The sequence below is a fragment of the Dipodomys ordii genome, unplaced genomic scaffold, assembly GCF_000151885.1.
Source record: "Dipodomys ordii isolate 6190 unplaced genomic scaffold, Dord_2.0 Scaffold49, whole genome shotgun sequence".
Taxonomy (NCBI): domain Eukaryota; kingdom Metazoa; phylum Chordata; class Mammalia; order Rodentia; family Heteromyidae; genus Dipodomys; species Dipodomys ordii.
Genome location: NW_012267265.1, coordinates 7,156,584 through 7,181,678, shown reverse-complemented (window position 1 = coordinate 7,181,678; position 25,095 = coordinate 7,156,584). Strand labels below are relative to the sequence as shown.

General features: G+C 39.1%; 1 protein-coding gene across 1 annotated transcript in view; it reads right to left on the bottom strand.

Annotated features, from left to right (window-relative positions):
• Fras1 (Fraser extracellular matrix complex subunit 1) overlaps positions 1-25,095 on the bottom strand; it is a 452,968-nt gene that overhangs the window by 205,249 nt on the left and 222,624 nt on the right. The window contains exons 17-21 of the mRNA XM_013020100.1: positions 21,948-22,088; positions 20,672-20,812; positions 18,082-18,258; positions 8,959-9,099; positions 5,218-5,361 (exon numbers count right to left, since the gene is read on the bottom strand). Coding sequence (XP_012875554.1) covers positions 5,218-5,361; positions 8,959-9,099; positions 18,082-18,258; positions 20,672-20,812; positions 21,948-22,088 — 744 coding nt within the window. The remainder of the gene's footprint in view (positions 1-5,217; positions 5,362-8,958; positions 9,100-18,081; positions 18,259-20,671; positions 20,813-21,947; positions 22,089-25,095) is intronic.

Genomic DNA, 25,095 nt, shown 5'->3' with positions numbered 1-25,095 from the left:
ATGTTTTTAATTTCCAGGAAACCTAGCAATCATCTATGAAGTGCTACCTCCTTTCTCAGATCACTTTCTGTTGCTTCTGTTAAGAGCTGAACCACAAGAAATTGCCATTCTTTGCTCTTTGTTGACCATACAATAGCAGTCAGCCAGTAGTCAACCTAAGGTATCATTTGTTCCTAGGGAAGCCATGACTCCTTCCCTTCATCTCTCAACAGTTTCTTCATTGACACTCTTGATCTCTTGGCTGTATTTCTGCAAAGGTCCTTCTATTCTAGTATCATTTTCTTCGAAGATGTCTTTAGATCTTTCTCTTCACAGAAATTACAACTGTGACACTTCTTGCTTAAAACCCTTGAGAGACTTCTACAGCCTTATGACAAAACTTGCTCTTCTTAAACCAAAAGACTCTGATTCCTTCTACATAATGTCTCACCACTCGTATGCCTAGGGCTACTATTCTATCTAGCCTTTGTGAGTAACTGAGCAACTGAACAGAAATGGGATTTCTGGATTGCTCTACACTTCAAGTTTCCATGTCCCTCTAATTTTCAATCACCTTTCAAAATCATGTCAGTTATGACACGCTCCAGAAAGCTTTCATCCGCTCTCATGTATAACATCTAGTCGGTGGGGGAGGGGTTCTGTGACAAAGACTTATCTCAGATCTTGGGCTGTGCAAAGAATACCATGAAAATACACTAATTACATATCCTCTTCTATAATGAGCTAACCTGTGCCCCTTATAAATTCACATGTTGCAACCCTAATCCTCAAAGTATCATTGTATTTGGGTATAGACAGGGCAAATATAGAGGTAATTGAATTAAAATGACCTAAAGGGTTGATCCTAATCTAAATGGATTGGTGTACTTCTAAGACAGAGAGAATAGAGTGAAGAAGCAACAAGAGGAGGCCATGTGTATACTAAAGAATCCTTAGAGGAAATAAACTATGTCAGCACCTTGAGTTTAGACTTCCAGGCTCCATAACATTATAAAATAAATGCTGGTTATTGAAGTAACCCAGACTCTGGTATTTTGCTAGAGAAGCCCTAGCAAATTAATATAACTTCCTTCACTAATCGAAGTTTTCGAAATACAAGCAACACATCTTATTCATCTTTGTATCACCTGAACTCAGGGCAAAGCCCATGCTAACAAGGCCTATCAGTGTAAGAAACAAAAGTGTGATAGACCAGCAAATGAATGAATGTGTTGCCATGCAACAGAGAAAAGAAAAGTGTTTCAAGAAGTTATATGTTTGGCCCAGAGCACTGAATCATAACTTTAATCCTAGCTACCCAGGAGAGAGAATTAAGAGGATCATGGTTCAAGGTCAGCTCAGGCTGAAACCTTGCAAAATCTCATCTCAACCTACAGTTGGGTATGGTGCTATACACCTGTCATCTCACTTATGTCAGGAAGCATGACTAGGAAGATACTTCCGCCTGATAGACAAGAATCCAAATCCCACCTCAAAAAGAAACCAGAACAAAGAGGACTAGACTCATGGCTCAGTCAAGTGCCCACCTAGCGATTAGAAAGCACTGAGTTCAAAACCTAGTACACCCAAAACAAAAGCAAGAAAAAAATGAATAGAAGGAAACGATGAGATAATAAAAGAAAAAGTAAAGGGAGAAGAGGAAAAGAAAAGAAAAAGAAAGAAAAGAGAAGAGAAGAAAAGAAGAGAAAGGAAAAGAGAAAAAAGAGGAACCCAGAAGAAAAGGAAGAAAAAGAAATGTATATATTTACTGAAAAGGTAAATATACTTCTCTAAAGTTCAACAACTAGAAGTACTAGTCAAACTTCTCTGTAACAAACATTGTCATACCACTCCTTACTTAAAGGATTTCCAGACAGGCGCCAGTGGCTCGGGCCTGTTATCCTAGCTACTCAGGAGGCTGAGATCTGAGGATCACAGTTCAAAGCCAGCCGGGGCAGGAAAGTTCGTGAGACTCTTGTCTCAAATGAATCACCAGAAAACTGGAAGTGGTGCTGTGGCTCAAGTGGTAAAGTGTTCACCTCGAGCTGAAGAGCTCAGGGAAAGCACCCAGGCCCAGACAGCCAACAAAAATGTGTTAAAATAATAATAAAAATAAATGAATGAAGGATTTCCATGCACCAGACAAGGGCTATGTTACTTAATTACTACCTTACTAATTACTTAGTTCAACTAATTCACAGGACAGCCAAAGTTTGTCCTTGCCAGGTTATTTTTTGAGACCTGTTCTACGACTGGGGACTTCTAGAGTCATTTAGTTCAGTCCCATGATTCCATATTCTAATGGTCTTCTATTAGCCTTAAAAAATTAATGTAACTCCTAATCACCTAATTTACTATCAAAGAGTACTCTGGACATTGGAGAGAACAGAGCTCATTAAACATTAAAATTTTCCAATCTCCTATATAAACATTTATTTATAAAATATGTTCCAGCATAAAATTTTAAGAGTCTACACACAGAAAAAATTAGAAATGCAAAAACCATCATGAAGGTATAGATCAGGTACTACTTTCCCTATCTTTGCCCTGAAGCTCATCTCTTCTTGCTCTACCACATTCTTTCACATAACGTACAGATTTCTTGATTTGTACACACTTAATCAAGCTATAGCTTTTTGTAAAACTCTGCTAGCCTTCAAGATCCAGTTCAGCCTTTTGGGCTTGAAACTTCAGTTCTCTACATTCTGATTTCCAATGAAGACTTCCCAGCCATTAAAAAAAAAACCCTAATATGGTTTTAACCACAGTCTTCAACAGTATCATAGTCTTCCCTCAGGCTCAATAACTAATGACCATAGATGCCTCCCACCTATGTTTCACCTCTGGACCTGCCTTCTGGTGGAACCATTCCCAGAAAGTGCACTTGACCTCACTGTGTCTAACTTAAGTGCTTGTTGTTCTAGAAACACTGCAAGTTCCATCTCCAGGATACTTCTCATATCTTGCTACTTCTCTATTCTCATCCCCTCCTGTCTGCGTTACAAAACATAAATTGCTTGTTACTCTTTGCTAACTGTGTCTTCAGTTCATCTTCTTAAGCTGCGTGAAAGATATCTTGTCCCCCACCCCCTTCCACAGGAACTTGGAAACTTGTGCTTAGTGGATTCACAGCAACTATTCACTAATTTGTTTTTTTTGTTTTTTTTTTTTTTTACCATGTGCTATGGCTTGAGTATGATTTAGGTTCTCCATGACCCCATTGTGTTTAAAGGCTTCGTTACCAGGGTGGTGGTACTGAAAAGTGGTAGAAGCTTTGGTGGCCTGGGAGGACACTCTTGGGCTACTAGAGGATGCCTTCGGAGGGTACTGTGGGACCTTACCTTTCCTTTAACTTCATGTTTGGTAATGTACACTCTCATACCTGTAATGCTTCCACTATGGTATGACATAGCTGACAGAGAAACCCTCACCAAAACTAAGCCAATGCCAGTTTTTTCACTCTAGCAAAATTCGGAGCTAAATAAACTTTTTTAATTTTTATAAGTTACCTGCCTCCAATATTTCATGATAGCCAACACGAAGCTGATGAATACATCATACTGAAAACCTTTCATTATCAAGGTAGCTACTCCTGTATATCCTCATGTAAGGGTCAGAGCTAAATGCAAAGAAAGCTATACTTACAAATTATAATAATAGCTACCCCCTGGTGTCACCAGAGTCTCCTTAGGGAGTAGGCAATGATATCTCCCATTTGCTCACTTCCAAGACAGTTCTGAGTCAACCGACAGAACTAACATTAGACTCCCATTCTACCACAGGTAGGGAGGGCTTCTGGTTACTCCTCCTTTATTTCAGGGTTGGGGATACATAATACGGGACATATGCTCTACCATTGAGCTATGTCCCCAGCTCTCTGAAGTCTTGTCTAGGCTCTGAGCTTCTACTTTTGGTTATCTCGAAAATGTTCCTACAGGAGGATGGGAAGGGATGGGAAGGGGAAACAAAGGAGGAGGTTATAATGCTTGATAAGAAATGTACTCATTATCTTGCCCATGTAATTGCAACCCCTCTGTACAGTATTTTCACAATAAAAAAATAAAAATTAAAAAAAATGTTCCTACAGTCTCCATGACTGTGCAATTGAATTCCATTCATTTTTAGCTGTAGTCCTGAACTTGGTATTTTCTTCAGTTTTCTCAGGGCACAGATCTTGACCCCAGTGTCTAGTCTTTAGATCATGTGCAAAAAGAACTGATCACCTTAGACCATGGCAGCACCTGCCATATTTGGAGCACTGGCATTGACTTGTTAGGACCCACTCCCGCTAGACTAGATGAGAGAGATATCTGTGCCATCCCACACTGAAGGTGCCTAACAGACACTGTGATCCAGGCAATCACTTGAATGTCCTTCTTGTCTGAGGACCAGCCCTACAGCCAGGTCATATTTTGCCAGGTCTTACCTTTCTCACCCACACAAATGGGAAATGCCTACAATGCCTCCTACTCAAACCATTCAGAGCTAGGATAATGGCTGCTAGTAGCAAATCTTTGTGAATTTCCTCTACAACTTAAGAGAGAGTGTAAACAAAAAGAGTAACAAACTTTATACTCTGCTCTTTAGAATAAGCTCTGGCAGGATCATTGCTATGCTCATGTTTCCCTTTGTATTTTGAGCCTCTATTACTACGCTAACTACTAGAAACTCAAAACAAGAGTTTTCTATGTTCTTCTCTAAATGGATAGGTGAACACAAATGAGGTATGACACTAATGTTATTGAAATTTCAGAAAGTTTTCTTTACTTTTTCTTTGAGAAGTGAGTTCTAAAATAAAGATGAGAAAAAAAATCCCATTTCTCAAGACAAATGGGCTACTTTTGGATTAATCTCCCTACAATTTTGTGCTGGGCCCATGGCAAAGCTTGTCTTTGGCAAAGGCAAGAGATACTATAAACAAAAGGAAATCGTGTTGGAAGCAAGTTTTGAAATATGTTTTATAACCTTAAGATGAAGTCACTATTGTTGCATATAAAGGTATCACATTCACCCTCTCTTAGTAGGAGACTCTAAGGTATTTTTTTTCAGGATTTGTATGTATTATGATAAAGCCCATTTGAGTTCACAAATATTTACAAAATGCCCAAGGCCAAACATTGAAGTGGATTCCCACACTAGTAAAAAAGACCCCCAAATCCAAGCCCCAAGGACAAATAGAAGAGCCCTCTCAGCCCTTATACAAAGCACCAGGAAGCTTCCTGGAAAGGTTTCACTCACCAGCACAGTACCCCACGAGGTTGAGGAACTGTTCCTCCTTACAGCTGATCTGGCAGCGCCCACTGGAAAGAGTGACATGAGGATGACAGGAGATACAGTCAGAGTCCAATGGCCCATTGCACTGCCTACAGGTTGGATGGCATTCTAGGAAGAAAAACAAATTGGGATTGGAATTAGCAGCTCAGCACATAAATGTATGGACTGTGCAACACAGTCCATCATTTCCAGTTCTAGTCATCTTCTAAAGATTCCTAGCAAGCACCTCCATCCTAGACGGAGAGACCATACTTCTGGGCTCAATCAGAATTCTGTTCACGAATATAACATGGAATCTAGAAGTATAAAGACTTGAGCCAGAGGAAACCAGGGTGGCTGTCCTCACTGGTGTAAATAAGGAGGTTATAAATCAGAGTCACAGAGCAGAATCATAGGTGCTTCGCTTTCTCTACTCCAAAACACTATGATTCAAAGACAGTGGGACATTTTCTTCCCAGGAATTCCTTACAGACAAGGGGAGGGGAGACATAATGAGACTGAGATACCTCACTAAAGTGAATTGCCAGCCCTGCTCTCTCTCGCTCAGGCCCCAACTAGCATTCCTGTTTTATCAGCTATACTTAATTAAAATGAGAAGAACAAAAAAATGTCCTATTTCAGGAGGTTATCATAAGCTGCATCTGAAGTCCAATTCCTTAGACAAAATTATGTTAAAGCTATGCCTGCCCTAGAGGGAAAAACACCAAGTTAACAAGAGGCACAACACTGCAGAAAAAAAAGTGAGTAAGTGAGTTGCTGTCTTAAAGATAAGGGTAGCAAGGAATCAAAGAAGGTCACAGCTGCTGCAGCGAGTGCACGGCAGGAGAGTTAAGAATTTCTCTGCCAAGAATGAACAGGTCTAAGTGTGTCTGATTCCAAGGGGTGAAGGTGAGGCATAGGAGTTGAGGAGAGCTTGCTGGGACTGATGAATGTTCTCCTGGCACATGGGTAAAAAAAAATCAGACACAAATTCCAAGCAAAACCAGCAGCCTCTTCCTTCTGGCAAGAGGCCAGAGAGGAGAGAGGGAGAGAGAGAGAGAGAGAGAGAGAGAGAGAGAGAGAGAGAGAACAAGAGAGGAGACAGAAACAGAGAGAGATAGAGGAAGGGAAAAGGAGAGAGAGGTGAGAGAAAAAGAGAATTAAGTTGCAAAACTTTTAAAAATAAAATAAATTTGGAAAGCAAGCAAGAAAATGAACAGGTACTTGGAAGAAGAGCCCCATTACCCCTTCTGCATTCCTGAGCCTTTCAACTTTGAAACTGCCAGCAAAAGATACGTGTGGATTCTCAATGATTTCCTACCACCCACTTCCTCCTCCCTGACAGAATATTTCTAGTGACCTGGTGCCCTGCAGCTGGTGGTACCATCCATCTGCTGATTTCCCACAGACAGAGAAGAGTTAGAGCTACTCAGAACTTTTCCTCCTCCAGACAATTTTACACAGAGAGACTGCCGGGGCTGGATGAAAGCTCTTAAGGATAAAAACGGCTTTCAAGGGCAGCCCTAATGACAGAGAAACCAGTTCCATTGCCTGCAGAGCTTGAGTACTTAAAGCAACTCACCATGGCCCTAGAGAGATTAAAGGTTATTTGGGAAAAGGGAAAAATTCCAGATTAAAAAAAAATGAGCTTCACTCATCCAAATTTGTACTTACTCTAAATTTCCTCCTTGAAATTTAAGACTTGATGAATTTGAGGAATGTTAACTTATTTTTAAAATATTTTATAAATTTATTACAAGTTTCCTGATTCCAGAGACATATGCGATATAATTTCATTGCAATGAATATCTTCCTTCCTATCAAAGCCCCAAAGATCTGTTTTTGGAACTGAAATAGGACGCAGGATAGAAGGTTTTGTCTTTTTCCCTGTATAGTGCTATAATGAGGTGCTTAAGTTTTTTTTGTTTTTGTTTCTGTTTTTTACTATTTTCTCAATTCAATAAAACTCTATACTAATCTAAATTAGTAATTTTCAGAATTTCTGTTACTAAAGTAGAAGGTGCTCTTAAAAACATATTGGACTGGCATGCCAAAGAAAAGGAAAGATATTTATCTTCCTTCCCTTTTGCTCTATTCTGCTGTAGCCTTGAGAAGTGAAGCTAAGAATTGCAGTTAGCTGTGCCAAATGCCTAGCCCTTTACAAATGCTTTCCTATCTGCAGTAGCTTGTCTCCAAGGCAACCACATCAACATCACACTTTATTGTATGCTATTCCCCCACTGAGAGACACCCCTATCCCTACACAGGGCTGTCCTGCTTTAATCAATAACATGTAGCAGAAGTGAGAAAGTGAGACTTCTGAAGGTGGGTGATAAGAAGTTGTAGCTTCTGTTTTGGTCTCCTAGAATATTCATTCCTGGGGAAGAGGCTGACATTGAAGAGACTGCCATACTGTGAGGAACCTCAATTATCTCTAAGGAGTCTCATAGAATAAGAGATTCTTCATGACCCAGGCGATTATATGTCACCTACAGAAGCCTAAGAGAGCTGTCCATCAAGTCCCACATCTGGAAAAGGCAATGACAAATTACTAGTTTTATGCCAATTAATTTGTGTTGTTCTTAAGATAAATACAACAAAACCTAAGAGATAGAGAGAGAGAGAAAGAGGAAGAAGAAGGAGGAGGAGGTAGAAGAGGAGGAGGAAGATTAAAAGATCACCTTAGAATGCCATAGTATCTCAAGACTCAAATTTCAAATCTTTCCTCCATTTCTACTGCTAAAGCAGTAGAATAGTATCCAACTATGACAGGTAGTGTGTGTTTGTGTGTGTGTGTCTTTGTTTACAGTCTTTATACAACAAAAGTACTTATGACTTAATGTTTGGGAAGAAATAAATATAAAATGCATAGTTTTAACTTGTTCTCAACCATGTAATGGCTTCTCAAAAGGAGAAACCTAAAAGTAACACATTACTGGGTTACAAGTTGTTGCTTTTGAAATATGGGATTATCAGTGACTCTTTCAAACTCCTACTTTTTTTCCTAATATGAACTTTTAAACGTGCTACAATGTACACATATTCCTGTGATGAGAAAAAAATAGTTTTAAACTTTAAAAGAGAGCTGGAGTAACAAACAATTGTGCTGAAGCAAGTTCAAGTTCTTAAAGGACATAAGAATCATTACTTAAGCCGAGCACCAGTGGCTCACTCCTGTAATCCTAGCTACTCAGGAGGCTGAGACCTGAGAGGATCATGGTTCAAAGCCAGCCCAGGTAGGAAAGTCTGTGAGAATTTTATCTCCAATAAACCACTAAAAAACCAGAAGTGACACTATGGCTCAGGCGGTAGAGTGCTCGCCTTGAGCTGAAGAACGTAGGGACAGTGCCCAAGCCCAGAGTTCAAGCCCCACTACCAATCAAAAAAAAAAAAAAAGAATCATTACTTAATCCATAAGGATATTTCTCTTCCTAGAACATGACCTTTCAGCTAAGATAAAACCTAGCTCACAGTTTATTCAAATATTATAGTCTCTAGAGCAAAGCTGATTCTAATTTTTCTCTTCAATCATGCTTCCCTATTGGAAGAGGAAAATTTCACTCATTCTTCTTACTCCTTATTTTTTTCACCTGCCAAACTGAAGACAAGGATTTACAGCCCAACACCAGTTCCTGGTATGACAAGGTTTCTAATTACAGTGTCTCTATACATTGTATAGAGAAAACATAGGTCCAGAGTCTCTGTCCCAGCATGTTACATACTCACCTGTGCAGCTACCATCCTGGTTAAAGTAGCCCTCGGGGCACTGAGAGAGACAGAGCCCATCTAACAGAGCATGAGAAGACTGGCAGACTGTGCAGTTCTGGGAGCTCTTTCCTGAACACAGGAGACAGGACTGGTGGCAAGCTGGGAAAACAACAAAGCAAAGGGAACAATCAATAAAGCCCCACATGCAGCAGATAGCAGCTCTGTCTCTCCTGTTAATATGCCTGGTTGGAATATGATGTTCACTTGGTTTTCCAAACAACAGACCATGAATCTTTCGTAATTTCTTCAAATGAGGGTTTCTTTCAAAGCAAGAACTTGTGGAACCCAGAGGAAGGCTACGAAACACACACAGGCACTTGCAGAGTCATACATTTCTTTCTTCCCTTGTTTCCATTCTCTGAGAAACTGGAATAAAGAACAGGAAGCTGCAAACACAGTTCTATCTCCCTGGGGAGAGCTATCACTAGATGCCCCCTGCTTATCAGGTTGCTCAAGTGAAACCAAAGAGGTGATAGAGCTGTATCTAACAACTCTAAAAGGTTTATGTGCTTTCTACTCTATGATAGAAGCTGGACATTCCCAGATGGTAAGAACTGGTCAGCATTCAGAGCTATTCAAAACTAGTTGCAACAGACAGGCAATAGCTGAAACACAATGAATGTGGGAAACAAATTATCAGAGAATCAGAGTGTTAAGTCATAGCTCTATGTGAACTTGACAGAGTTAGTGATTTCTCCAGGCACCTGCTTACTCATCTATAAAACAGACACAAACAGTACATACTACACACAGTGTTATGGACACTAATTGGGCTGATGTATGTAAAATCTTAGTATAGTGTTGGACACATAGTAAGGCCCTAATAAATCTTACTACTATTTATTAACATAGAGTGCTATGTGAGTACTTACAGGTATAAAGAGAATAAAAACAGCATGGAAGAGAAAAATATCTATGGTTGCCTTCATCAGACCTTTAAGGATAAAGGCGGGCAATTGACTTATTTCCCTTGGATGGTGAATGTGTTCATCCTGCCATTTTATCTACTCTATTTCTAACTGACACAGGGTACAATGTTGGTCCTGGGGAGAATGTCCCTTCCCAGGGCTACATTACTACAGATAGTCAATAATTTGCTTGAGAGTGTTTCATAATGCAATCTAACCAATCAGAGCCCACATCTCTAACACTTCCCTACAAACTCTTACATGCTAAGTCACAGTGCAGCTACTGAATAAGACAAAACCCCGTGACTGTCCCCATACATTTGTTGGCCACATTCTGTCCAATAAACAAATCCACCAAACTGTAGAGCCATTCCTTCTGAGTCTCCTCCTGCTTTCTCTATTAAATACCCAGAGGACTTACAGACCAGTAGACTTAGAAGACCCAGATAAAATTTTATTGTGATCTCTATGTCTATAACTCCTAATAAAGTATAATATACATATACCATCTTTACACACTAGTAGCTAGTATTCAGTTAGGACTTCTGCTCCATCAGCTCTGGTTGATCAATAATCAACTACTTTCACTGATTAGTACAGGGTTATTGTCCCAAGCATTTCTAGTGATAAGTGACAACCCAGGCCCCGCCCCTAGCATCATGACACCATCATTCAACATCTGTAAGTTTAACATCTGTGCCAGAGGCCACAGGGCGTGCTCCTGAGATGAGACCAATGCCTGTGTTCATTGACTTATGCCCTTGCCTTGAAAAGGATTGCTATATAAACTTTTCTGTTAGCACAGGCCACAGGACTAATTTCCTAAGACTTCCTAGAATCTTTATAAAAGAAAATGGAAACAGTAAAGTGAAGTTTAAACAAATACAATGATATACATTAACCCTTTACTTAAGATATATATAATACAAGATGAAAAAGCATGGAAGGGTACCTCTGGTGGCAATATTTCACAAAACAGTTAAATTACAGTCTCAGCACAGTACTTTTCAGGAAAATACAATTTGCTTTAACATGATAGTTCCTATACACCTAAATATATAAATATACACATATATAATACAAATTGGCTCCATTTAGTCCGTTAAACTCCTAGCTTTCTCTGTTACATCTCTTGAATGAGAAATAAAAATGTAACACTATGGAATTCAAAACTTTAGAAAGATAAATTAATGCAATATAAGCACAAACATGTTTTGATTAATTCTATTTGGTCAAGCAGTCAGTATGAATAAAAATTATTGTTTGATTAAAAAGGGAAGCAAAGTAAACAAGCTGGAAGGTTGGTGGGCCCAGATGTCCAAGAGAAAGGCTCTTTGCCACCAACTCAATTTTAGAAAGATCCACAGAACATCACCAAGGCCAATGTCAGAACTGCCTTCATTAGCAATGGGCAAGAATCAAATAGATAACAAGCACAAAGGTTTTGGAGATGCTAAAATGAAGATCTCTTCATTTCTTTTTTCTCTGCAACATTCTGTAAATCAAGAGATATGTATTTGCATCTTTAAAACAACTGCATGCAAGTTAGACACTGCACAGAGTTGGGAAATGTCTACAAGATTTCAGTGATTTGTATTAAGCTTCATCATTCCATAGAAGCTTATTTCATAACAGTAGTTCGGTCTTAAGTCTAAGATCCTTCAAGGTAGACTAACTCCATTACGGGGCATCTATGGAAGACATTTGAAAGAAGTTTTATGAATAATTCCTCCTCATAATACAAAATTTTTAGAGACTGTCTTTCCACATGATGGCTGAATATATTTTTGAAAGAGAATAACTGATCTATCTAGGCACTGAAAGTGTCCACATTTAGAGTCCTTAGCTGGTTGTTAAGTCCACTCAACCTGACTCAAGCAAAAATGATGCAATTTCTTGCTCCTTCTTTCCTTTCCATTATAATTTCAAACAATTGATACTATTTCTCTTTTCAATGGTTAAAAAAATGGCACTGTATCCCTACTTTCATATCATATAAAATTTCATGACTTCTTGTATCAAGGGCAATTTTTAAGGTAGACTTTGCTCAAAATAGGATCTAGATATCAAAATCCTCCAGGACATATGATCCTGGGATGAAATGGGATAAAAATTACAGAGTGAAGTGAAACAAATTCAATCTCCCCGTTCTGTCTCCCTTTTCCTTCTCATACCATCCCTCCCCCTTTTAGTGAGCATGTAATAGCTCCTGAATTTTCCTCAACCCAGACTTCAATTAGATTGAGAACTCTTTTAAGAGAGAAACTCACACCTTTTCCACCTCTGTAATTCCCTCAGGGCCTGTGACAGTCCCTGTTACTGGCATGTCAGAAGCCCCATTTGTGACCTTCTACACAGCAAGTGTAGGAAAGGGTCTCTGTCTCTGAAACTTTCTTAAGCCTCTTTCTCAGTCCATATGATACATATTAGAGCCTTCCAAAATTCTACCTTCTGCCCCTCTGCTTCTCACTCTCAGGTAACTCCCTCATTCCTTCAGGCACTCCATGCTGGTGAGTCCCAAGATCATAAGTGCAGCCCTGGCCTTTTCCTTCAATTCCAGTGCTTGAAATCTACTTCCTAGGGAAGATATCTATATGGGTGCCTCAAACTCCTCCTTTCCCAACGCTATTTCTTATCCACTTCTTAGTTCATATCACATCCACTTCACATAAGTCATGACTTCTGCTGGAAACTGTACTAACCTTTCATGCACCTGCTCTCACTTCAAGCTTCTCCAGCCCTGGGGCTCCTTGGTACAGACCTTCAGGACCACTCATGAGGACTGGCGCTGCTGCCCCCTAATCAGTCCCACTTGGTTTTCTCCCCATTTATCTGCCACATAAGCACCAGTGAGATATTTATGAAATGCAAATTAAGCAAATTATCCTCCCTTTTCTAATCTGTTAGTGTTCCATCAATACCAACAGTATAGATGGTGAACTTAGTACATAAAGCACTTCGTGACAGGACCCTTGCTCCTGTCTTCACTATCACACTTCCAGTTCTCATTGATCTTTGTACTATAAAAATGGCAGACACTCTGTACTTCTCTAAACATGATACCCTAGCACTGGCTGTGTATTTGACCTTGAGTGTCCTTCTTCACCCTTTCACTAGTGTATGCCTGGAAAGTCTTTCAGAAGTTCATCAGAACAACCAATCTATCTTCTCTTTCTCTCTTAGAGAGCTGGTCTTTGTGCTGTCTCTCTATCCTTTGTACTTCCTCCTATCCCTTACATATGCAACGAGTTTTCAATGACATATTTAGGATTAAACACTTTCCCTAAGGCATGAACCATATCTTCTTCAAGTTCCTATCCCAAAGCCTGGCACACCCTTGTTTTAAAAGCAAGAAGAGGAAAGTTAACAGGATTGGAAATTACCAAAAGGTACAGATTTCTATAGTTTATGCTAGCACCCTAGGGACCATACCAAAGACTGTTGTTTTATATAAAATCTGTTTCTAATTCAATTACTATATGGGATCCTAACTTCATAAATGGGCCCATATTCTTAAGTTGTACAGCCAGGTTCCTGCCCATTTACTTCTTTAATTAAAACTCTGCCTTGAGGCCTTCAGTGAGTCTTAGCAACAAAGAAATAGATCAAAATGCATGCAGGATACTTTATTTCTCCTTATTCGCCTAAAGCAAATTCATGAATAGACCAAAATTACTGGTAAATTTCTTTTTAAAAATAGTATTAGATCGATATCAATTTTGTGCAATTTTGTCCTATATGGTAAGCCTAATCTTGAGAAAGCAAACTATCTTCAAGAATGAAAAAAAGGCGGCTTCTAAAAATTTGAAATTTCCCTGATGTTTACCGACTGACCAAAGTTCTATCATCTACCCTAAGAAGATTAAAAAAAAAAGCATTCATATGGAGGGATGTGGCCAGAATGTTTATGATCCTGTGTTCTTTCTCAAAACAATATCTCTTCTGAGGTAATACATTAGATTATATGTAAGTAAAACTCATTCTTGTAGTACAAAGTTCATTAAAAAATAAAATGTGTAATTTCTTTACAATTGTATCAGCTCTCATCCTTTTGCTACACTATGTGGAAATTGGAAGAATCCATCATTAATCTGCCATGGAATTGGGGCAATTACGTGGCTAATCTAATCATCCAGACCATGCTACTAGTCAGTTCTGGTCACCACTGCCAAAGTGTTTAATGGCGACAAAGCTGCATCATTAATTGGATGGCCTGGCCCCAAGTTAAATTGCAAGGCTCTAGTGCAGCAAAAAGAATAAGGGATTTACATTTTGAAAAATGGAATAATGTTTTAGAGATGTTACATTAGAATGCATCAGCCACCATCTCTACTTCTGTATTAGGTTCCTACTAAGCCGCTTTTTGATTCAGACTAATTACAGAAGTCAGGAAGAACCGTAGATGAGGACTGATGACCAAGTAAAGGATGTGTTATTGATGTTGTATTGGAGAGTGTGGGTTTCCCTTAATTTATTTGTAGTTGGTTTAATTATGTTGAAGGAGGGTACTGATGGGTGTTTCTTTTCCCTTTCTTCATTCAGAAGCTTAAATCTTCCAGTGCTAGTGAAATCTCAAACAGATGAGATCAAATTGGGATGAAATTACTAAAATCCATCATTTAGCAAATGCTCAATGCTGGTATTTAATAAACTTGCATGATCTTGGTTGATGACCAAAAAAGCCCCCAAATTATTTTTCACAGTTAGAAAAGACCCTGTGGGTACCAGCCATTCTAGCTTCACTTTGGAATACAAGGGGCCATAGGATAAAGAAACATAAGTAAAACTCTATTGTCAGAAGTGACTTGCTCTTTGGAGAATGATGCAAAAAACACGGTACAAATGCATGCAGGTGATGGCTCCTTCTCTGCAGAACGCTTCTCGTTTATAATCTCTCTCAGCCTAGACTCTGTCTCCATCATTGCCTTATCACGGGCTTCTAGAACAGACCACATCCAAGGGATAACCTAGGGATGTGTTGCTATTGTTATTCATTGATTCAATCGTTCAGCCATTCAATCATGTTCCATAACTCAGGAATTTTCATCCAACTCACTGACTAGAACTTCTATTGTGTCTAAAGATAATCTGGCACCCAAGTCATCAATGTCATGAAAGGAATAAGGAATAATACAAAATATAGACAGACAACTTCCAAAAACAGTGTTCTTTTGGGAACTATTTCGTAAATCTATATGCACATATATAAATTTTATATTATATTTATATGTTACATATATAAATTTGTTGTTCAAAGACTAGAATTTTAATATCCTGAATAGTATTGCATCAAAGGTACTAGATACTTCCTAATTTGTGCTATATAGCTCAAAATAAAGACTTTTATGATGGATAACTTCTGATACCCCAGCAGTCTTGGAGTAAATTACTTCTTCAAGTAATGCATCTGCCTTTCACTTTCATTCACTATAGTAATATTCTAATCACTCAGAAGCAACTCCAAGAAAGGGAGAAAGCTCCAGAAAAGTTTTTTATCTCTCTCTCTCTTTTTATAAAATAAAAAAGCACTTGAGATCAACATTTCTATTAAAAAGCAAAATTCTCAAACACACGCACACACACACACACACACACACACACACACACACTCTCTCTCTCTCTCTCTCTCTCTCTCTCCCCTCTGCCTTTCCAGCCTTTCTAACTATACTGCAGACCACGCCAGGGTTTTGGAATTTTTTTGGAAGCTCTGGGAATCAGAGCCCCATATAATCTCACAGGGTCTCTAGGTCTGATTTCATAGAGAACACTTCAGCAGAATTGAAAATGGAACAGATTGTAGGAAGGAGGAGGTTTCCAGAAATACAGGACAAGTGACAGAAAGTACATCAATCAACACCCTCACAACTCAGGTGAGGCTGGAAACAATTGGTAGTCACACTCAGTTTCCCAGTGGAATCTTGGGCAACTCAATTAACCTCTTTCTACCACATTCTCATCACGTACAAATTGAGTAAAACATCCTACCTCGTGCAGATTGTACAGGGATTTGCTAATAAATGTGAGTAGACAGCTATATGTGTGATACCTAATAATATTATGCTAACGAGCATAAAATCACAGGGCTAAAAGGGACTCAAGAGGTCAATCCCATCTTCCCACATCTGACCACAATTAGGCCATTCCTGAGGGATTAGATTTTAATCCATCTGAAAAGATGCCTACACAAAGAAACCTTCAAAAAAAAAACTCCCTTTTACCAAAGGTGCCTTCTTGAATTTAAGAAGCCCCAACTCTGCAGCATTAGTATGCCATCCTCCTCTACCCCACATGAAGGAGACTGACAGCTGCACTGCTTCTACTAGGCGGCTGTGACCTTCACAGTGTCATGCAGTGACATTCATAACCTGATAGCAAAGATATTTAACTTGGGCCACCTTGTATTCCCAGGGGCTTCTGGGACCACACAGTCTAAGCAATATATGCATATATGAATATCAGAATGGTGACCCATCCAAGCCCCATATAACCCCCTAGTTTCTACCTCCCTGAGAGCAGGTGATCACCCCCATAAGAGCAGAGCCTATGGACTGAAATTCACACATTTTAGGCATGGGGAACTTTCATTTACCAGCCACTTTTATATACCCACTATCTTTGATCCTGGCCAAAAATACAACACCCCTTTGTGGAAAGTTATGATATATTCCAACCTGATTATGAAGACTCAGTGAGGTTAAGTGAGCGGCCTAGATCTGTTTTCTAATTTCTCATAAATTCTAACTACATCATGTTACACTCTGTGTCTGGTATCTTTTAAACTGACTAAAATCTAACATTTTTGTGTGGCAGTGTGCTCTAATTTGAAACAGAAGCCTCAGTAATTACTAGGCTTTTACGATACAAAATTGCATCTGTAGCGTGCTTATAGTTGTGTCACAAAAAATAGGCACTCAAATCTATGAAAAAGGAAAAAATTACTCATATTACAGGAAACTGCTGAAGGCAATCAGGGTTAGATGGTAGGTAAATTGTCCCTCTACTTTTCCTTACATTCAAATTTTCATTTAGTGAATATATATTGTATTGGCAATGAAATATATATATATATATATGTATATATATATCATTACTTTTTTCTCCTGATAATTGAAGGGTTAAATCATTTCTATACAAGGAAGGCAGCTCCTGGCTAGTACAGAAGAGACCTCCACTGCCTCCCAGAAACTATGTCTTTCCCTCATCTCCTGAACTTCCTCTAGATGGCCTGGAAACTGAGTCAAATCTTCTAGAATGTTATCAACTTTCCATGGATGATACAGCAAGTCAATGGCAGGAATACTGTTAAATGTTGACATTAGTCCAGATTTTGTCCTGAAGGGAGCAAATCCTATTCAGAGTAGCAATTTTAAAAAAAAAGATAAAAAGCAGAATCTTTAATGAGCTCTGGATCTTCCTTAGATACTTTATATGGTCTCTGAAAAAAATTTCTCTCTGGATCTTCTGAGCACATGACTATGAATGGTTAAAAGGGTAGAAAGACACTAGGGGAGCCTCTGTTTGCATGTTGGACCCTTACATCATTCACAAGCATCCTGGAACCTTCTGAAGTGAAAGCAAACATCCTGTAGGGCTTAATCAATCAAGAAGAATGATATTACATCATATGCAAAGAAGTAGATAAATGAAACAAGTCAGGCCCTGGGACACAAAAGATACATGTATTCTCTCATATGTAGAAGTTATATATAATTTATAAGTACATATGTAAACATATACAGTCGCGTGCACACAAATGTATTGACTAAAGTATGGTATATGTAGGGTGAATTCCAATGGTTGTAACTCCTTTGAACAACTTACAGAGTAACAAAATAAGCACCAGGAAGGTGGCACTTAGGTGATGAAGGGAAAAGAAAGGGTGTGGTCAAGGGCAGGGGGTAGAGGAAGGCAGATAGGGTGGGAGAATGCAGTCACAACAATCAATGCACATTTGTAAGAATGGAACTAGTGAAATTGAGGGGATAAGAGGGATTGGGAGAGGTGAGGGAGAATGATGTAAAGGTGACATTCATCAAGATGTATTATACTCATAAACTGACATGTTGCACTGAAACCCTTTGTACCACTAAAGATAACAAAATAATAATAATAATAATAACAATAATAAAAGATTTTTCCCAAAAGCTACTAGCACCTTCTCAGGAATACTTACATTCACACAGCCCAGTGCTCTCTAGGTAGAACTGGGCTTTACAATGGGATAGACAATGGCCAGAGGGCATGTCTGCCCCAGAACGCTGCTCCACCTGCAGTGCTGCCTCTGGCTTCCTACACGTGGTACAGTGGGAGGGCTCCGGACCCACACAAGTCTGGCAGGAGGCATGACAAGCTGAAGGATAAAATACAGAAAGCAATCCAAAGCTCAAATAGATGTTGAAACCAACAGGAGATATGTTTAAGTCAAAACCACTTAGAAAAGTTTGCCAGATGTATCCTGTCAGAGTGATTTTTCTATTTTTCTCTAAAATGCACTGGGTTCCGGTCATGTTTGTGAGTGGAAAAGTGACGGTGAGGCAGTGAATCTGTCCTATGAGAGCAATCAGGTTGGATCACAACCAAACCCAACAAACTGGACACTACTGACTCAGCTCTCCAGAGAAGTACCTTCACTGAACAATGATCTGACATAATGCCCTTGGTTTTTATGGGGGATTTTCAGAAATACTTGTATGAAGGCCATTAGGGTATCTCTTGAGAAACTGGCTGTTGTATTACTGTTCATTGTGTTCATCCACCACACTATGGAGACATCCAGGAAACAAATCCTCTTAGAATTTGTTTGGGGGAAAGACTGCCTTCCCAGGTAAGAAAGAGTCCTCTTTTTATGGGTCCCCCCACCCCCTGGCAACACCCCTATAACTCAGTAGCTAAGCAGTTTTCCTGAGTGCTTCTGAGTCTCATTTTCTTTTGATGACTAATTGGAGATAAGAATCTTATGGACTTCTCTGCCCAGCCTGGCTTTGAATTGCAACCCTCAGATGTCAGTCTCCCTAGTAGCTTGGATTACAGGCGTGAGCTGTAAGTGCTGGGCTAGAAGAGTCTTCTTTTGAGTAGCAATGAATATTTCACAGTCTATTATAGTACATTGTTTTCCATAATGACTGATGAAAATCAAAGCCAAATACTGTCCTCAAACCAGCCCAAGTCCACATTTTGATACAATTAATTAGCCTTTTTAAAAAAAAGATCTTCTAAATTTACTTTACAAAATATTTATTCCAGGACTAGAAGCATGGCTCAAGTGGTAGAACACTTTTTGATAAGCACAAAGCCCTTAGTTCAACCCTCAGTATCATAGAGAGAGGGGGGGAGGAAGGAAGGAAGAAAGGAAAGGAGCGAGGAAGGGAGGGAGAAAGAAAGGGAAAGAAAGAAGGGAAGCAGAGAAGGAAGAGAAGGAAAGAAGGAAGGAGGGAAGTAACAAACTTCATTGAGTCTCTAATACTTTAAACAATTTTCTTGTAACTACACTCAAAGACTTTTTTGGTGTCCTATGTACAAAGAAGTTGCAGTTAATTTCACTTAATTAAAGTATTAAAGTTTTTGCCCCTGATGTTCTACTTTGAAAAAACTCAAACACTACGGTCCCCATCCCCCTCCCAAGGAGCACAGAGACTTTGGCAAACAACAATTTAAGATTTTCCACTTTACTCAGCTCAGACATAATACTAGTAACTGCCAGTTTGCTTTCAGCATCATTAACAAAAAGACGTTCTTCAGGGAAAATCAAACTGAAGTCTAGGAAAACATTAACAGTGGTTGGGAAGTAGAGAAGGTTGAAAATAAGAGTCTTGTTTTAATCTCAGGAAAAGAAATAATATTCCCCATACAGATGGCCAGAAAAAACCCTGAACCTTTGAGTGTCTTTGCAAGTTTTCATGCAAGATGATTTAGTTTTCAGATTATTCATTCAAAAAAAACGAATGCAACAAAAAAGTATGTACAGTCATCCCTGGGCATTTGGAGGACTGATTGTAGATAAATCAGGTCTCTTCTATAAGATGCATAAAATCTGCATACAACCCACATATTTAAATCATCTCTAGAACATCTTATCTAATGCAACACCCATGTTAACACTTCATATGCCTGGATGCAGCATAGTACTTAGCATGTAGTCTATTCAGGTTTTGCTTTTTTGAAAATTTCTGCTGTACTTTATATTCTCCCCCTCTGCCATCCTCTGGTACTGAGATTTGAACTCCTGACTTTGTGCTTGCCAAGAAGGAACTCTTCTTCTTGAGTCATACGTCCTTTCTATTTTTGCTCTGGTTATTTCTAAGATCTTGCTTCTCTCCTCTCCACTTCTCCTACCCACTACCAGCCTAGACATAATCCTCCTATTTCTATTTCCTTCTACACTGGGATAATTGGCCTGTGCTACCATACTCAGCTTCTAATAAGATGAGGTCTTGTTAACTTTATTTTTGCTCAGGCTGTCCTCAAACTGGGATCCTCTTGACATCAGTGTTCTGAGTAGCTAAGATTACATGTATGAGCCATTGGCACCTGGAGTTTTAGAAATATTTTTGATCTGGGGTTAGTTGAATCCATAGATGTAGAACCCAAAGATACAAACACAGATTCACACATACAGGGCGAATTGTCACGTGTACATAGGCATAAAAAATAAATACACTAGAAGAAAAACTGCACTGAGAAAGAAGCAATATCATTGTCAACATGTCCATCTTTGTCCTTATGATGGGACAGTCCCTCAAGAATGACAATGAAAGCAACATTACCTTTGCAGACTCCATGGAGAGGATAGAAACCTTCTCCACAGCTGGGCAGACAGTACCCTTCGTGCAGAACCTGGGGATGGGTGCAGGCTGTACAGTGGGAGACTGCAGGTCCAGAGCAGCTGGCACATGAACCGTGACAAACTGAGAAGAGAGTGAGAGGGAAAATACGATGGGAAGATGTAACCACAGAGCCTACTTCCTGCCTGGCTCCTCCTGCACTGGAAAGCTCCCAAAGAAGAGACAAGTCATGAGGCAGTTATGCTACCATCATTTCCCTTATCACCTCTCACCTACTTCTTATCCACGTTTTACTACCAGGACAACTTTGCAAAAAATAGTGAGCAACTAGATGAATCATAACTTAGGATACTTCTGTCCCTGACATTCTAGGGTTCTAAGAATTATATAGTTGTAGAAAGGAATCTGACTATGCCACAAGTCAATGTCAGGGATGTATATCCCCTGCATTGTGCACACTGGGATCTCAATCTAAGGGACAAGCAGTGGAAGGAGGGCTTGGGTTGAGTCTTTCACAAGTCTCAGGACAGTAGTCAGATAAAGGGAGAAGGCTCTAGAGGTTAGTGGTCAGATGCTGTGGAACAAAGGAGATATAGAATGAGAACTGGGAGGAATAGGGAGTTTGGAATAGGAATTTGGAGTGAGAAAAGATGTTGACAGATAAAGATGGTTGGTAAGGAGAAATGGGTCCATATATCTTAGACTAACAGCCCCTAGAGAGAATGATGAGCTCTGTTGTGTATGTTTCAGAGAAGGAGTAGCCAAGGTGGTTTTGTCTTCACAGATGTGAAGTTTACAAGTTCAGTGATGGTTTACAAGCACACGTGGGCTGTATGGTAATGTGTTCTTGACATTTCCAATGGACCAAATGATTTCCAATGATTACTGATGAGTGTAAATCCTTCATTTAATCACTTGAGTGACTGAGAAGCCACTCATATAACTCCCACTGTAACTTCCATTCCTCTAACACCAACTCCCAAAGCAAATACACATAGGTTCTGTCATGAAAAACGCTACCTCTTTTAAGGTAGCCCTTTCCTACCACACACACAAATTCCCAAGTGAGAATCATATAGCACAAGTAGCATCCAACATGCTTTTATTCATTTCTGTATTCATCTATTGCCCTTAAATAGTTGTAAAGATGGATTTCATCTTGATCAATGTCACCCCTTTCAGCATTTTCCATCTGTCCTTATCCCATCCATTCACTGAGTTTTGATGATGATGATGATGATGATGCCACATCCCTTACCTTTGCATCTGCCAGTGACACCACCATAGTACCCTCTAGGGCATTCAGAAATGCATTTCCCATCATGCAGCATTGTATTCTCGGAACAGGTGAGACATCTGGAGCTATTGGGGCCACAGCTCTTACAAGACTGGTCACAAGCTAAAGGGGAGGAAAACCCAAAAGAGAAAGACAACAGTGAGCACAGTATTTGTGAATACAATGCTTCACAATGCTCACAGCTGGAACCAATAAAGCAATGTCTGTCTCGGTCTGTCCCACAGAGATTTGATTCCTCCCTTTCCAATTTCAAAGGACTCTGCTTTCTGTTTATACAGAAACAATTGAGAAATTATTCATTGAGCTAAGAATAATGAACACTCAGGCACACCCACTAGTGTGTCCAATTTAATGTTAGATTTAAGATTAAAATAGCCTTACAGGTGATGCTGTCAGATTTATCAAATAAAAGCACTAGCTATTCAATTAAATTTAAATTTCTAATAAATAATGGATAATTTTAGTTAAAGTATGTTCCAATTATACTTTTATTTATCCACTTAAAGAAAAAACTCAGAAATTCAGGGTTTGACTAAGACAATTATACCACTTATAATTTTAGTAAAAACCATTTAATTCCATGTAATATTCCATCTACTTATTGGTTTACCCTCCCTCCAGAGATCTTATTAAGGTCTATATGAGGTATTCTACTAAGTGGTAGAAACACAAAATCAAATTAACTTCATTTCCAAGTTAAGTAGCTTATTAACCCAATAGAAAGAAAAGAAGTATATATTAGAAACGTCAAACTTGTCATTCAGATCAGTCAGTACAAGCATACTAATAAATACATTTGAAATATAACATATATATTTACATAATGTGTGTGTAGTGTGTGTGTGTGTGTGTGTGTGTGTGTGTGTGTGTGTGTGTGTGTGTGTGTTTAGAGTAAAAGGCAAAAAAAAATCAAGCAAGAACTTAGAGAAAGAGCAACTTGCTCAGTGTTTCAAACAATAAGCCCGTCGAGGCCAGGTTGATTGGAATGCTCTCCAAGGTGAAACGCCAATGTAAGCCAAGGCACAGAAACTAGAGAGGCTGGATTATAAGGAAAACAGTTGTTCCCCTGAGTTAGAGTAATGGAAAGAGCTAGGTATGGAAAACCCATAGCATTTATCTGATTTCTAGGTTCTCATCACAGGTATTCTATCTTGAAATTTACCTGAAATTCAAATCAACTGTACGCTATCTAGATTCTCATCCTTTGGAAGGCTCTGCAGTTTAAGTCACACTAGAAACATAGCTGTATTTGTGATATGGATGATCACTTTGACTTCTTCCTGGAGAGCCATTTGCAGGGGTGAGGAAGAAGATCTGAGGGCCCAGCTGGAAGATCATGGCCATGCTCAGGGAACGGGATGATTAGGAGTTGAATCAAGGATATTGAAGAGATGATGTGCTTGAAGAGTGGGGAACAGAAAAGCTTTCTAATGGCTTCCAGGAGTCTCTCGTGGACAACTCATAGAATGAAAGAAGGAGAGTAGCCTGGAGATTCTGATAAGCACAGTTTGGGGTAGGTATGGGCCAATAAGTTAACTGATGAATAGTTCTGGAGTTCAGGAAACAGATCTAAGGATTATCACATATTAATGGTTGTTGAGACAAGAAATTAGCTGATGCATTCAGTGAAAGCGTATAGGATAAGAATAGATAAAGGACAAGATTCAGGGAATAATAATACATCTAATAAAAAACAAGAGAAGAAAAGAAAAGGTTAGTCAGTGATCAAAAAGAAATGATCTAATGGTAGAAGACAAAATATGAGCACAATGGCTGAGAGGCAAGGGAAGGAAGGAGTTTCAAGAAGGGTGTCATTAATTGCAGAGAGGATGAATAACGTTGAAGTTTCCACTACACTTATCCACTACACTTACAGATTGGTTTCTGAGTGAGCTGTGCCACGTATTTCAGCAGCCTCACTGGACACAGAAAAAGAGAAGCTGGTGACTTTCACTGTTCTTTTAATGGATTCTGGCTGGGAATGGAAGGAAGGAGACAGGGGTAGAAATAATGAAAGAAAAAGAGGTCATTTTGTCACTAATACTTTTTTAAAATTCCAGGTAAGTACTGTCCCTGAAAAATATTTTTAAAGAAAATTTTGAGTGGTTATTAAGAGAATACTTAAGTATTGAGTGGTTCATACCAGTGGATCCTGAAAGTCTGACAGTTGGAAAGTCACCATTTGAGGCCAGGCCAGACAAGGCAGAAAAAAAAAAGAACTAGGAGCATGGCTTACTTGCTAGAACACTGGCCTAGCAAATATGAAGCCTTGAATTAAAACCCCAGTACTGCAAACAAAAGAAATCCATAAGTAAAAAGGGGATGTAAATTCAAAATACAGGTGGGTAGACTAGCCTTGGACAGAGCAGAAGGTCTCCACAGGTAACATTGGAAAGAGGAGGTCGGGGAGAGGGCAGTTACAGGCCAGTGTGTGACTGGCTCTAGCTCAACTGCACTGGCTAACTTCCTAAAAGCGAACTACATATGCTAACACTAATGAGATTCAGCATTTCAGGAATAGAGAATTGCTGTGATTTACTTTGTCTGGATGAGGAAGAGAAAGGAAGGTAAAAGAAAGCAAGCACAGGAACAAAGGAAAAGTGATCAAGATGTGTTGTACTTATAAAATGACATTTGAATTAAAATATTTTAAATATTTAAATATTTTAAATGTAATTTTTAAAAATTGGAATAAAGAAAAAGAGAAGAGAGTGGCGGAAAAAGGGAAGGAAATATAGATCAAGTGGAGAGGGAAGATGAGAGAAACAAGAGACGAATGGAGAGAGAGACAGAGAGAAAGACAGAACAAAAGCAGCTAACAGGAAACCTCTAAATTCATTTGTTATGTTAGCTAGTGTCAGAAAAGCCCTTCATAACAGCACAAGCCTTTGAAGAAAGGAGGTTTTCCCCTTGAATTACCTCACCCTTTATACTTAAGGTTTTTAAAATCCAAAACATGTTCTACCCAGGAAAGTGGTTACTGTAAGTTCTTGTTAGGGGAGGGAATGTCACTATTTGCTTGACTGGATTCATCTCAGCATTTGACTTTGAGGTTTCTCCAGATAAGGACTTGTTGGTTATAAATTATTAAACCAACATCAGCCGATCT